This window comes from Chrysochloris asiatica, unplaced genomic scaffold (genome assembly GCF_000296735.1).
Source record: "Chrysochloris asiatica unplaced genomic scaffold, ChrAsi1.0 scaffold00129, whole genome shotgun sequence".
Classification (NCBI taxonomy): Eukaryota; Metazoa; Chordata; class Mammalia; order Afrosoricida; family Chrysochloridae; genus Chrysochloris; species Chrysochloris asiatica.
In genome coordinates, this window is record NW_006408647.1 from 3,092,014 (window position 1) to 3,106,698 (window position 14,685).

Sequence of the window (14,685 nt, forward strand, 5' to 3'; positions counted from 1 at the left end):
AAATGGCCAATACCAGTCCATTTCAATTCACTAATGCCTAAGATATCAATGTTTATGTGTTCCATTTCATTTTTAACAACTTCCAATTTTCCCAGATTCATACTTCATACATTCCATGTTCTGATTTTCAATGGATGTTTACAGCTGTTTCTCTTCATTTTGAGTTGTGCCCTATCAGCAAATGACGGTCCCATGGGCTTTTCTCCCACGGGCTTTACTCCATTCACATCATCACGGTCAACTCTACTTGGAGGAGGCAGCTCTTCTCCAGTTGCATTTTGAGTGCCTTCCAACCTGAGGGGCTCATCTTCCAGCATTATATCTGACAGTGTTTCTCTGCATTCATAAGGTTTTCAGTGACTAAATATTTGGAAGTAGTTCATCACTCTTTCTTCCTAGTCTGTCTTCATCTGGAAGCTCATCTGAAACCTGTCCACCATGAGTGACCCTGCTGGTATCTAAAATATCGGTGGCATAGCTTTCAGAATCACAACAACTCATAAGCCACCACAATGCAACAAACTGACAGACGAGTGGTGGCCTTATACAGGGTCGCTATTAGTATGAATTGACTCCATGGCACTTAACAACTATAAATGTTTGCTTATTTTATGTACATGAGGTCTCACAGTGTTTGTCCTTTTGTGCTGACTTACTAATCTCACTCAGCATGGGTTCAAGATTCATCCATGTTGCAGCATGCATCAGGACTTCATTTCTCTTGGTTTTTGCTGTTGATAAGTGCTGTTGGGTCCATTCTGACTCACAGCAACCCTGTATAGCGTTTCTGAGGAACAGCTGGTGGGTTTGAACTGCTGATCTTGTCAATCACATCATAGTGCCATACCATTTCTGGCACTATGTATGTACACTATGTATGTATATTCCATTGTATGTATATACATTCCATTGTATGTATATTCCATTGTATGTATATACATTCCATTGTATGTATATTCCATTGTATGTATATACCACATTTTGTTGGTGGATATTTGGGTCGTTGCTACCTTTTGGCTGTTGTGCAAAGTGCAGCAGTGAATATTGGTGTGCAAGTTTCTGCCAAGCTATTTTGACCACTGTAGCCGTGTAATAAATTTTGAAATCAGGGAGTGAGAAGTTTCCAACCTTATTCTTCTTCTTAAGCAGTGCTTTGCTTATTCTGGGTCTATTTCCTTTCCATATAAAGTTTGTAATTGTTTTTCCAATCTCTTTGAAGAACATCATTGGAATCTGGATTGGGATTGCATTATATGTATAAATTGCTTTGGGCAGTATTGGCATTTTCATAATGTGAAGTCTTCCTATCCAGAAGCATGTACATTCCTCCATTTTTGTAGGTCTCTTTTGGTTTCTTACAGTACTGTTTTGTAGTTTTCTTTGTATAGGTCCTTTCTCTCTGGTTAAATTTATTACCAGATATTTCATCTTTTGGGCACCTATTGTAAATGTTATTGCTTTCCTATGTCCTTTTCAGCACTGTCATTGTGTATATAGAAAGCCAAATGATTTTTGTGTGTTGATCTTTTTTCCTGCCACTTTGCTGAGGTCCATTAGTTTTTTTACTGAGTCTTTGGGGTTTTCTATGTATAGGATCATATTGTCTGCAAATAGGGTTTTATTTCCTCTTTGCCAATTTGGATGCCTTTAATTTCCCTATCTTGCTATATAGCTCTTGCTAAGACTTCCAGCACAATGTTGAATAGGAGTGGTAACAAAGGGCATCCTTCTCTGGTTCCCATTCGCAGAGGGGAGGCTTTCAGTTTCTCTCCATTGAGAGTAACGTAGGCTGTTGGTTTTATATAAGCGCTCTTAATTATGTTGAGGAATTTCCCTTCAATTCCTCCTTTGTTGAGTGTTTTTATCAGGAATGGATGTTGGATTTTGTCAAATGCCTTTCTGCATCAATTGGTATGATCATGTAGTTCTTTTCTTTTTTTCTTATTTATTTGGTGTTTTACATTGATCATTTTTCTAATGTTGAACCATTATTGCATCCCTGATATGAGTCCCACTTGATCATGATGTATTATCTTTTTGATGTGCTGCTGGATTCTGTTGGCTAGGATTTTGTTGACAATTTTTGCATCTATATTCTTGAGGGATATTGGTCTATAATTTTCTTTCTTAGTGACATCCTTCTCTGGTTTTTGTATGAGGGTTATGCTTTTTTCATAAAATGTATTAAGAAGTTTTCCATCCTCCTCTATATTCTGAAATAATTTGAGTAGAATTGGTGACAGCTCTTCCCAGAATGTTTAGTAGCACTTACCAGTGAAACCATCTGGGCAGTGTATTAAAATTGTACACAATTATTGTAGATGCGTCTATTTCTTTCTTCAAATCTATTAGAGTTTGATTTACATGTTTGATTTAATGTCTTCTTTCAGCTTCTTGCCTTCAAGGCCATCTGATAATTTTCAAGATGACACTGTTGGTAGTTACACTGTACCTCAGGATTTAATTTTCAGCCTGTTTTGTTTTTAAACTCTGTCCCTCTCCACACATCCTATTCTGGCCATTTCCTATTAATAAACAATTCAGGGTCTGGTGTGGCCGTTTTGGGCTGCCTGTCACTTTAAATGCTGAGGGTATCTGTGTGCATGCGTGGCAGATGTAACCACCAGTGGTGGGGGTGGGAGGTGTCCAATAGCTCAGGCACTCTCTCTAGTCACCAGAATGGAGGTGTGCAGACAGTGAGAGGCCAATGAACAGATATAAAATAAAAATTAAAAAATCAGAACAAAGCAAAACCAATAAGCATATTGTCCACCTTTGCTACGAGGTTCCCGTGGCATTGTTCTATGCTGGGTCTGTTTGCTCCCCCGCTTGGTCTTGCTGTTTGATCCCACCCAAGTTATTGGATCCAGGCCATTGAGTCCAGCAGATTCTAAAGTATGAGATTTCTTACTTCCACTATGAGGTCCACTAGCTATAAGCCTTTAAACTTTGAAAATATTCCTACCTATGTGGTTCAGAGTTTTGGAGCTCTGCCCTGAACCCACTTCATCTGGTATTCTATGGTATTGCTGAAGGAGATCTTCACTACATCTCTACCCTATCCACTATCAAGCCTTGTCTCCTCTAAAACTAATCTTTTATGGAAGCAAAGTGCCACATCTTTCTCCAACAAAGCAGTTAGTGGGTTTGAACTGCTGACTTTTTGGTTAGCAGCTGAATGCTTAATCACAGTGCCATCAGAGCTTCTTATGACAAGATGGGATTTACATCAAATATTTTGAGGGAATATAACATTATCCAATTCCCCCATTGGAACTAGCAACCAAAGGGGGAGGATTTTTAATCATTCATTTCAGGTTACCTAGCTCTTTATTAAATGAAGGCAAAGATTGTTATGGATGACTTAAGATCACATTGTTGCTACTGTTGTTGTTGTTAAGTGCCATGGAGATGGTTCCAAATCATAGCAACTCTGTATAATGTTTCCTAGGAATGGCTGGTGGGTTTGAACCGCTGACCTTTTGGTTAATAGTATGGCATTTATCCTACTGCACCACACCAGGACTCCAGCCAATTATAAGAATTCGGATTAAGTGTAATGGAATCCTGGTGTGGCACTGTAGGATAAGCACTTGACTGCAAGGTCAGTTTGAACCACAAGGTCAATGGTTCAAACTCACCACCCGCTCCTTGGAAACTCTATACAGGGTTTCCGTTGAGTCCGAAGCGACTCAACGGCACTTAACAACACCAACATAGCTAAACATGCAAATTAGTTATCCTTGAAGGTTTGTATATATTAAAAATGCACATATTCTTAATGGTTTACTAAGTTATAACAGTTTTATTTAGTTTGGTTTTTTTTACAGTGACTTCTAAATGTTTATTTGTTTTCTTACCTTGTTTAGATAACCAAAAAGTCTTTTCACTTAAGTGGGGTGAAGTTAACTTAATAAGTAACTGCTCTAAGTTTTACTCAGATCGCTACTACGAAAAAACGATGGAATGTGCAGGTAAGTACTCAGTAGTTTGTCTAAGATATATATATGTATATATATTGCTGTTGTTAAGTGCTGTAGAGCCACTTCCAACTCATAGCCACCCTGTTTTCAAGGATCGGGTGGTGCTTTTGAACCACCGACCTTGTGGTTCAAACAGACTTTGCAGTCCAGTGTTTATCCTACAGCACCTTATCAGGACTAGCAAACGTCTCTCCTCCTCCTCACTGCCTTAGTGACCCTGCACCTTTAACCTTTCTATTTGTTGCATCATAAACTCTTCCAGTCCCTTTCTGTCAAGCTCAAGTCCCCTCAGTTCTAATACTTCCTGATAGGAAAGCCTTTCTTGAGCTTTTTTATATAGCAGACTCTGGAACCAGACCACCTGGATTATATCCCAGTTTTCACCAATTGCTAGTGATGCAACCCTGAGCAAGTAAATTTCTTTTTTTTTACAAAATTGGAGATCTCAATAAATGAGGAAACAGATTCAGAGCAATTAAGTAATTTGCCCCATTTTACAAACAGGAAGTAGTGCATCTATGATCAAAATCAAAACTTGTAACTAAAAATCCAAATGATTTATTCTTAAATATCTCCAGCTGCAAGTAAAGTCTTCAACTTGGCGATCACATGGCACCTCTTATTATATGCTACTGTTTCTTATTATATCATGAAAATGCTATAAACACCACTAACAGAATTATAGCAGTTCCTGCTTTAGGTGGTGATCCAAAGAAAGAGTACCAATCAACCAGGGTGGTGCATTTAGGATACTTGCTTCAAAACATTTCTGAAAAGTGTATTACTGCAGAAGGCAGCAGTACTGCCATCCTGCCACTTCTTGGAAGTGAAGACTTTTACAAAGAAGTAGAAATCTTGGAAAGCCATATAATTGAGAAGAAAGTGAATAGACTACTCTCTGAGCCCTTTCCATCTTGAAATGAAGCTCAGATGACAGTGGACAGCAGGAGAAAATGGCACAAAATCTTCCAGGAGGTTAAGTAAGTTCTCACAGTTAAGAGAACAACTGTGAAGTCTGGTTGTCTGGCTCTGCCACTTATCAACCTTACCTTGAGCAAGTTAGTTAACTTCTCTGTGCCTTATTTGCTTCATCTGTGTAGTACGGATAATAATGATACATATCTCATAGGGTTGTGGTAATGACTAAAACAATGAATAATACATATTAAGCATTGATAAGCATTTTTTTTTAATAGTGTTAAGTACCATCAAGTCAGTTCCGACTCATTGCAACCCAGTATAGGGTTCCCAGAGTATGGTTGGTGAGTTCAAACTGCTGACCTTGAGGTTCAAACTGACCTTGCAGTACAGTGCTTATGTATTCCTATGTTTTTCCACTCAGTTTTTCATGCTGCTTTTCAGGTTGCTGTGTCTCAGCATAATATATAGTTGCATAAAGCAGAAAGAGTAGGAGAGTACTTGCTAAACTTAGGGAATAATTAGAAGATGAATCAAGTATCCCCCAACTTGCATTTCTCTAACTTCATGTGCCCAGCAGGGGCATGTAAGGGAGCTGTGGTAGTTATATGCCGTGGAGTTGGTTCCGACTCACAACCACCCTGTATAGGGTTTCCAAGGCTGTAAATTGTTACAGGAGAAGAAAGCCTCATCTTTCTCCTGCAGAATAGCTGGTAGTTTCAAACTGCTGACTGCATGCTTTGCAGCCCAATTTGTAAACACTTTGCTACCAGAGCACCTTTGTAAGGGAGCACAAGTTAGTTATTTATTACCTGTCAGGAAAGTCTACGAAAGTCTAAGCTGATATATGCATTATTGGAGGGAGTAGAAGACAACATGGCATCATTGACAAATGGAAGAAAATGTGTGATTTTCTTTTTTCATTCTCAGGTACAAAGGACGGCTCCATCGATGCCTGTAAAGGGGACTCTGGAGGTCCCTTAGTCTGTATGGATGTTAACAATGTGGCCTATGTTTGGGGTGTTGTCAGTTGGGGTGAAAACTGTGGACGTCCAGAATCCCCAGGTGTTTATACCAAAGTGGCTCATTATTTTGACTGGATTAGCAATCATGTGGGAAGGTCTCTTATTTCTCAACACAATGTGTAAAAGTGTAATCTCTCTCTTCTTTCTACTCCTCTGTCAGGAGTTCCATTTTAACTGAAATGATAGAGTACATGATTAATACTTTTCTAGGAAACAATGAATTAGGTTTTATTTGATTTTTTAAAAGTCTCCACAAACTTCATGCTATAATGGAATGTTGTTGTATAATCCTCAATAAACATTTAATAAATACATATTTTAGTTACCAAAAAATTATCTTCATAGCGAGTAACATACAGCTTATACTAAAGCTTTAGCTACTTGAATGAATTTGGAGTCAGGTAAGCCTGGGTTCAAACCCCAACTCTACCACCCACTAACTGTTTGATCTTGGGAGTTTATTATTCTCTTTGTGTCTCATTTTCTAATTGTAAAATGAAAACTGGAATTTTATGAAAATGAAACTATACACTTATAGACAATATTTGGTATCAAAACACAAGTAGATATATGCACACCATGTTCATAGCAGCACTATTCACAACAGCAAAAAGATGGGGACAGACAGCCTAAGTGCCCATCAGTGGAAGAATGGATAAACAAACTGTGGTGTATACACACAATGAAATATTATGCTACCTTGAAGAACAACAAGGAAGCTGCAAGCCACTGCAAACATGGACGAAACTTGAGGACATTATGCTCAGTGAAATTAGTCACAAAAGGACAAATAATGCATAAGACAATTATCGTAAAAGCTTAAGAAAAGATACCCATACTAAAAGGAAAAAAAAGTTTGGTATATCTGTCAAAGAGTAACAATTGGCTTTACAGTTCTGGACCCATTTCAATACTTCTTTAAGTAATAATATTTCTCAAAAAATTTGTCTTTACATCCTTGATGCTCTGTGAAATAACACCAACAATCTCTCCCACAGCACTCTTTACTCAGCTAGGTTCAATAATCCATTGCACTGGCCACACAGAACTCAGAAACCATCCTCACAGTTATGGAGTTTTTTAGGGAAATTAATAGGTTACAATTCAGAGCCAGAAATGTTCAGGGTACCATTGTTCAAGTCAGGCCAGTCTCTTTTCTGCTATGCCCACAGGCAGGCCTCTCTAGTCCTCGAACCCTTGGCCTGACCTCTGCCCTGTTCTGGCAATGTTACAAAGCTCATTTAAGACTGCTGACAAATGATCCCAGGGCACACCACTCTACCGTAAGCCTCTGCCTAAAGGTACTCAACTCTAGCTTCCCCAATTAAGTGCCTGGAGGAACCCCACTCTGAAGTAAGCCTCCTTGCCCAAAGTCACTCAGCTTTACCTGACTTGTGGGCTGGGAATTCCACTGCTCTGACTCAGACTCTGGCGCTTGGTTCTGCGTGACACCTCTGCCATGCCTGTGGTGTCACGGTCTTCTGCCCTGGGTGGAGGAGGTTCAATGTGCAGGGATCTCTGGGTCTAAATCAGAAATGGGGAATCATTGTTCTGCCAAAATGTATAACATCATTTGCAAGCCATACAAAGTTATCAACTTGAAATTTAGCCTGCTATATTTGGTCAAACATTTGTACGAAGGAGCTCTAGTAGTATAGTGATTATGAATCAGGCTGCAAACTGCAAGGTCAGCAGTTCGAAACTACGAGCTGTTCCATAGGAGAAAGATGAAGCTTTTTGCTCCTGTAAAGATTTACAGCCTCAGAAACTCTGTACAGGGTCATTCTGAGTTGGAACTGACTTCACGACACATAACAACAACAACAACAACATGATGTACATGGACCAAGAGGCACTTGTTCAAACAGAACGTGGGAACACTGAATGGTTTAAAATTAAGAAAGGCATGCGACAGGGTTGTATTCTTTCACCATATTTATTCAACCTGTATGCTGAGCAAATAACATGAGAAGCTAGGATATATGAAGAAAAACATGGCATCCGGATTGGAGGAAGACTCATTAACAACCTGCGATATGCAGATGATACAACCTTGCTTGCTGAAAGTGAAGAGGACTTAAAATACTTACTGGTGAAGATCAAAGACCATAGCCTTCAGTGTGGATTGCATCTCAATGTCAAGAAAACAAAAATCTTCACCACTGGACCAATGAACAACATTCTTATCAGTGGAAAAAAGATTGAAGTTGTTAAGGACTTCATTCTTCTTGGATCAACTATCAACACTCATGGAAGCAACAGTCAAGAAATCAAACAACGTATTGCATTACACAAATCTGGGGCACATAGACCTTTTTCAAGTGTTAAAGAGCAAAGATGTCAGCTTAAGGACTAAGGCGCACCTGACCCAAGCCATGATATTTTCAATAACCTCATATGCATGTGAAAGCTGGACAATAACTAAGGAAGATCATAGAAGAATTGATACTATTGAGTTATGGTGTTGGAGGAGAATATTGAAAGTGCCATGGGCTGCCAAAAGAACCAACAGATCTGTGTTGGAAAAAGTGCAGCCAGAGTGCTCCTTGGAGGCCAGGATGGCCAAACTTCATCTCTCATACTTTGGACATATTGTCAGGAGGGAGCAGTCGCTGGAGAAAGATATCATGTTTGGTAAGGTGAAGGGTCAGAGAAAAAGAGGAAGACCCCAATGAGATGGATTGGCAGAGTGGCAGCATCAATGGGCTCAAGTGTGGCAACAATTGTGAGGTTGGCCCAGGATCGGGCAGTGTTTCGTTCTGTTGTGCATAGGGTCACTATGAGTCAGTACCGACTGGATGGCACCTAACAACAACAACAACATGATGGTTGAAACTGCAGTTACCTTCACAGAACAAATGATTCTGTGGGCCTAATATAACTTGCAGGCCAAAGGTTTCCCACCCCAGTCTAAAAAATGTTCCATTCTTGGCCCTTGTTCCTTGATGGTTATAAGGTCCCCCATTCCTCCTTCTGAGATGTCTCATTCTAAAATGAGCATTAAAGTTCCAAGTTTTTACACTCACAATTAACTCTGTTAACCACTCACAATAAAATCATAAAATTCTATCAGTATTTTCTCCCACCTTCTGTTACCCAGACCAGCAGGATAAAAACTATTTGGTGGGAGTTAATAAGTCGAAGACTGAAATAGCCATATGAAGTAATTCACTGCACTGAACCCTCTGTTTAAACCGCACCACAGATACAATACGACGGTTGATCTCTGTGTTAATTTGGGTTTTCTAGAAAAGCAAAACCAGTGAAAAATAAGAGAAATTTACTATCTTACAATTGTAGAGTTTCAAGTCTTCCCAGCAGAAGAGAGAGAGAGAGAGTCTCTCACAAATGTCTATTATATTAGGAACAGACCACTCCCCAAGAAAGCATCCTTTTAATTGATTGGCTGCTCACAGCCATTCATCACAGAGTTAACTATGGCTGCATTAGGTTTCATCACCATGGGAATAAGCACATCCTAAATGTTAAACCTCTGGAAATCCTGGCCTAGTCAAGCTGACACAGAAACCTAATCAATACATTCATCCTTGTCAACTTGAAACCAAAAACTATATGCATAATCTCTAAATAATTAAAATCATAAAGTTACACTTGCACCTAACATTATATAACTAAAACATGTACAACCAAAAATGCACTGACCCCATATTCATCTAAAATGTCACAAAGCAGCAAGGCAAAATATTTGATGAACACATGCAAAACAAAACAAAAAATATATATTCAATTAGTGTCCAAAAGGCACATTCTGTAAGTCAGTCTCCTGCCCGTAGGCATACAGCCTTACTCAGTCCATGGACCTAGAATCAATAACAACTCTGCCTTTCCATGCCACTTAGTGGTTACGAATCAGGCTGTGAACCGCAAGGTCAGCAGTTCAAAACTACCAGCTGTTCTGCAGTAGAAAGATGAGGCTTTCTGCACCCGTAAAGATTTACAGCCTCAGAAAACCTGTACAGGGTCGCTATGTGTCAGAACCGACTCCATAGCACATAACAACAACAACAACAACCTCTGCCTCCATGTCTGCTATCACTGTTTTTCCAGGCAGGGATCCCACGCTACACTCATGCTTTTCTTTAATGATGGTCCTGGGATCATTTGCTCCTGAAATAAAAGATAACTACTCTTCTCTTTTGGAGACCTGGTGTGGCTCTGTGAGTTAATGTGCCGGATTGCAATCCCAGTTTGAACTGCAAGGTTGGCATATGAAGCTCACCAGTCGCTCCCTAGAAACCCTATACAGGGTCGCTGAGTCAGAACCAACTTGACCGCTCTTGACAACAACAACAACAACAACAAATCTCCTATTTTAGTTACACATCTTCTACAATTACAGTTTTGACAATCACTTTAATCCTAACAATTATTCACAACTGAAATCATAAAACCCTATCAATATCTTCTCCCACCCCCCTTTCACCAGACCCATCTAGAAAAGAGGAAAGCTATTCAGTGGGGATTCTCCTTTGTCCCTTCATTATAAAACTAAGAATACCCATGAAAGTTTATAAATCAGCCACTGCATGCGCTTATAATCCCCACTTGCAGTTTTGACAGCCAATGTCTAAATTGCCCATCCTTATTCCTATCAATCCACCACTCATCTGTCAGTTTGTGGTACTGTGGTGGCTTGTGAGATGCTGTGATTCTGGAAGCTATGGCACCGGTATTTTAAATACCAGCGGGGTCACCCATAGTCAACAGGCTTCAGATGAGCTTCCAGACAAAGACAGACTAGGAAGATTGAGTAACAAACTACTTCTGAATATTTAGTCACTGAAAACCTTATGAGTAGCAGAGAAACACTGTCAGATATAATGCCGGATAATAAACCCCTCAGGTTGGAAGGCATTCAAAATGCGACTGGGAAAGAACTGTGTCCTCCAAGTAGAGTTGACCGTGATGACACGAATGGAGTAAAGCCCGTGGGAGAAAAGCCCATGGGACCTTCATTTGCTGAAGGGGAACAAGGCAAAATGAACAGAAACAACTATAAACATCCATTGAAAATCAGAAAATGAAATGTACAAAGTATGAATCTAAGAAAATTGGAAGTTGTCAAAAATGAAAGGGAACACATAAACATCGATATCTTAGGCATAAGTAAGCTGATATAGACTGGTATTGGCCATTTTGAAACTGAGAACCACATAGTTTACTATGCTGGGAATGATAAATTGAAGAGGAATGGTGTTGCATTCATTGTCAAAAAGAACATATCCAGATCAGCCAAGAGGTACAACACTGTCTGTGATAGGATAATATCCCTGTGCCTACAGGGAAAACCAGTTAATACTACTGTTATTCAAAATTATGCACCAACCACTAAAGCCAGTGAGGATGAAATAGAAGCATTCTACCAACTCCTTCAATGTGAAATTGATCAAACATGCAATCAAGATGTATTGCTCATTACTGGTGATTGGAATGCAAAGGTTGGGAGTAAGGAAAGAACAGTAGTTGGAAAATATGGCCTTGGTGATAGAAATGATGCTGGAGATCACATGATAGAGTTCTGCAAAGTCAATGATTTGTTCATTTCAATTACCTTCTTTAGACAGCATAAGAGACGGTTATACACATGGACCTCACCAGATGGAATACACAGAAATCAAATTGACTACATCTGTGGAAAGAGACGATGGAAAAGCTCCATATCATCAGGGAAAACAAGGGCAGGGGCAGATTGTGGAACAGACCATTAATTACTCCTATGCAAATTCAAACTGAAGCTGAAGAAAATGAAAACAAGTCCACAAGAGCCTTGAATATATCCCATCTGAATTTAGAGATCATCTGAAGCAGAGATTTGATACATTAAACACTAAAGACTGAAGACCAGAAGAGTTGTGGGACAACATCAAGAAGAGCATACATAAAGAAAGCAAAAGTCATTGAGGAGACAAGAAAGAAGGAAAAGGTCAAAATGGATGTCAGAAGAGACACAGAAATTTGCTTTCCAGCGTAGAAATGCTGAAGCAAGTGGAAGAAATGAGGAGGTACAAGAGCTGAACAGAAAATTTAAAAGATCAGCCCTAGAAGACAAAGTCAGATATTACAAATAAATGTGCAAATATCTGAAGTCAGAAAAACAAAAGGGAAGTACACACTCAGCATTTCTCAAGCTGGAGGAACTGAAGAAAAAATTACAGCCTCGACTTTCATTATTGAAATATTCTCTGGGCAAATTACTGAATGATGCAAAAAATATCAATAGAAGATGGAAGGAATACACAGAGTCACTGTACCAAAAGGAAATAGGTGATGTTCAACTATTTCAAGAGGTAGCATATGATCAAGAGCCAATGATACTGAAGGAAGAAGTCCAAGGTGCATTGAAGGAATTGGCAAAGAATGAGGCACCAGGAATTAATGGAATGAAAATTGAAATCTCAACAAAGTGAGGCTGCACTGGAGGCATTCACACATTTTTGCCAAGAAATTTAGAAGGCAAGTATCTGGCCAACTGATTGGGAGAGTTCCGTACTTGTGCCCATTCCAAAGTGAGGTGACCCAACAGAATGTGGAAATCATCAAACAGTATTTTTGATAGCCCATGCAAGTAAAGTTTTACTAAAGGTAATACAAAAACAGCTGCAAGCATATAATGACAGAGACCTTCCAGAGGTTTAAGCTGGATTCAGAAGAGGCCATGGAATGAGGGATATCATTGCTAATGTCTGATGGATCTTGGCTGAAAGCAGAGAATACCAGAAAGATGTTTACCTGTTCTTTATTGACTACGCAAAGGCTTTCAATTATGTGGATCATGACAAGCTATAGACAACATTGAGAAGTGTGAGTATTCCAGAACACTTAATTGTGCTCATGAGGAATCTGTACCTGGATCAAGAGGCAGTTTTTCTAACAGAACATGGGAACACTGAGTCATTTAGAATTAAGAAAGGTGTATGATAGGGTTGTAGTCTTTCACCATATTTTTTCAATGTGTATGCTGAGCAAATAATACCAGAAACTGGGTTATACAAAGAAAAACGTGACATCAGGATTGGAGGAAGACTAATTAACAACCTGCAATATGCAGATGATAAAACCTTGCTGCTGAAAGTGAAGAGGACTTAAAATACTTACTGATGAAGATCAAAGACCATAGCCTTCAGTATGGATTGCATCTCAATGTCAAGTAAACAAAAATTCTCACCACTGGACCAATAAACAGCATTCTTCAACAGAAAAAAAGATTGATGTTGTTAAGTACTTTATTTTTCTCGGTTCAACTATCAACACTCACGGAAGCAGCAGTCAAGAAATCAAATGACATATTGCATTAGGCAAATCTGGGCACAAGACCTTTTTAAAGTGTTGAAGAACAAAGATGTCAGCTTGAGGACTGAGGTGCGCCTGACTCAAGCCATGGTATTTTCAATCACGTCATATGCATGTGAAAGCTGGACAGTGAATAAGGAAGACCACAGAAGAATTGATGCTTTTGAGTTACGGTGTTGGAGAAGAATGTTGAAATTTTCAGCCAAACAGTAGACAGTTATATTGTTGTTGTCAGTGCCATCAAGTCAGTTCTAACCCACCATGACCCTGTGTAGAGTTTCTGAGGAGCAAGCAGTTGATGATCTTGAGCCATTGACCTTGCAGCTCAAGCCGAGTTTGCAGTCCAGTGCATTAATACACAGCATCACACCAGGACTCCAGATAGTTATGTATAGTTGTTAACTACCATCAAGTCGGTTCTGACCCATAGCAACCATGTATTGGTTTTCCTGGGAGTGGCTGGTGAGCTTGAACCGCCAATCTTGTGGTTCAAACTGACTTTGCAGTCCAGCGCATGAATCCACAGTGCCACACCAGGACTCCTAGATAGTTTTATGTTGCTATTAAGTGTCGTTGATTCAATTCCAACCCATAGTGACCCTGTATAGGATTTCCAAGGAGCAGCTGGTGAGCTTGATCTGCCGACCTTGCAGTTCAAACCAACTTTGTAGTCCAGCATATTAATCCACAGCATAAAGCATGCTCACCATACCTTATGGTCAATTATGCAAGATCAAAAGGGCACTATTTATATAAGGATAAAGCTGAGAAGCGTTGGGAAGGAGTGTTGGAAGTAAATAGGAACCAAAGAGAGGAAGTAGCTTGCAATCATTGAGATGAAATAAAGTGTAGGATTTATTGAATAAAAAACTGTTGATGATCTTGTCTACAAACCTTCACTCAATTCACAATAAAAAGATGTTTGTTTTTTTTTAATTGTGGCACATATGTTAAAATCACTTTGCCCTGTGCCAACGATACTAAAGTATGTGGGACTTTAGGAGATATCTGTGTATAAAACAAAAAGGAAAAAAAAAGCTCTAAGGGATACAAGCTGGGTAATACAGCCCCAGCTGATCTGGGAAGGAGTTTATTGTTGTACTTCAAAGGACCACACCAGCCTGCACAGTGACCTGGGACCTGGAGGCATTGGGTGAAAGTCAGTTTATCCACAGTGACTCCATGGGGCAGATACCAGGAACAGCAGACAAGGTGACCTGATGCCAGAGTTCTCTCAGTTTAGGGATCCAGTTGCAAACAAAGTGGCTAATCTAACTGGTTTAATTGTCGGGGACCCACCTGGACATTGGGGTTCAGTTCACGAGGAGAGGATACCTGATGGAGATTCATATATATCAGAATACACAGAAAGACAGAAAGGAGACAAAGAGACACTCTGAAACCAGAGTGAATGCTGGACTGGCATCAGGCAGATCCTGCATTGCAAA

General features: G+C 39.6%; 1 protein-coding gene across 1 annotated transcript in view; it reads left to right on the plus strand.

Moving 5' to 3' along the window:
- Nucleotides 1-6,049, plus strand: part of CFI (complement factor I) — a 68,726-nt gene extending 62,677 nt beyond the window's left edge. The window contains exons 13-14 of the mRNA XM_006869340.1: nucleotides 3,870-3,974; nucleotides 5,832-6,049. Of these exons, the coding sequence (XP_006869402.1) occupies nucleotides 3,870-3,974; nucleotides 5,832-6,049 (323 nt within the window). The remainder of the gene's footprint in view (nucleotides 1-3,869; nucleotides 3,975-5,831) is intronic.
- The last annotated feature ends 8,636 nt before the right edge of the window (nucleotides 6,050-14,685 follow it).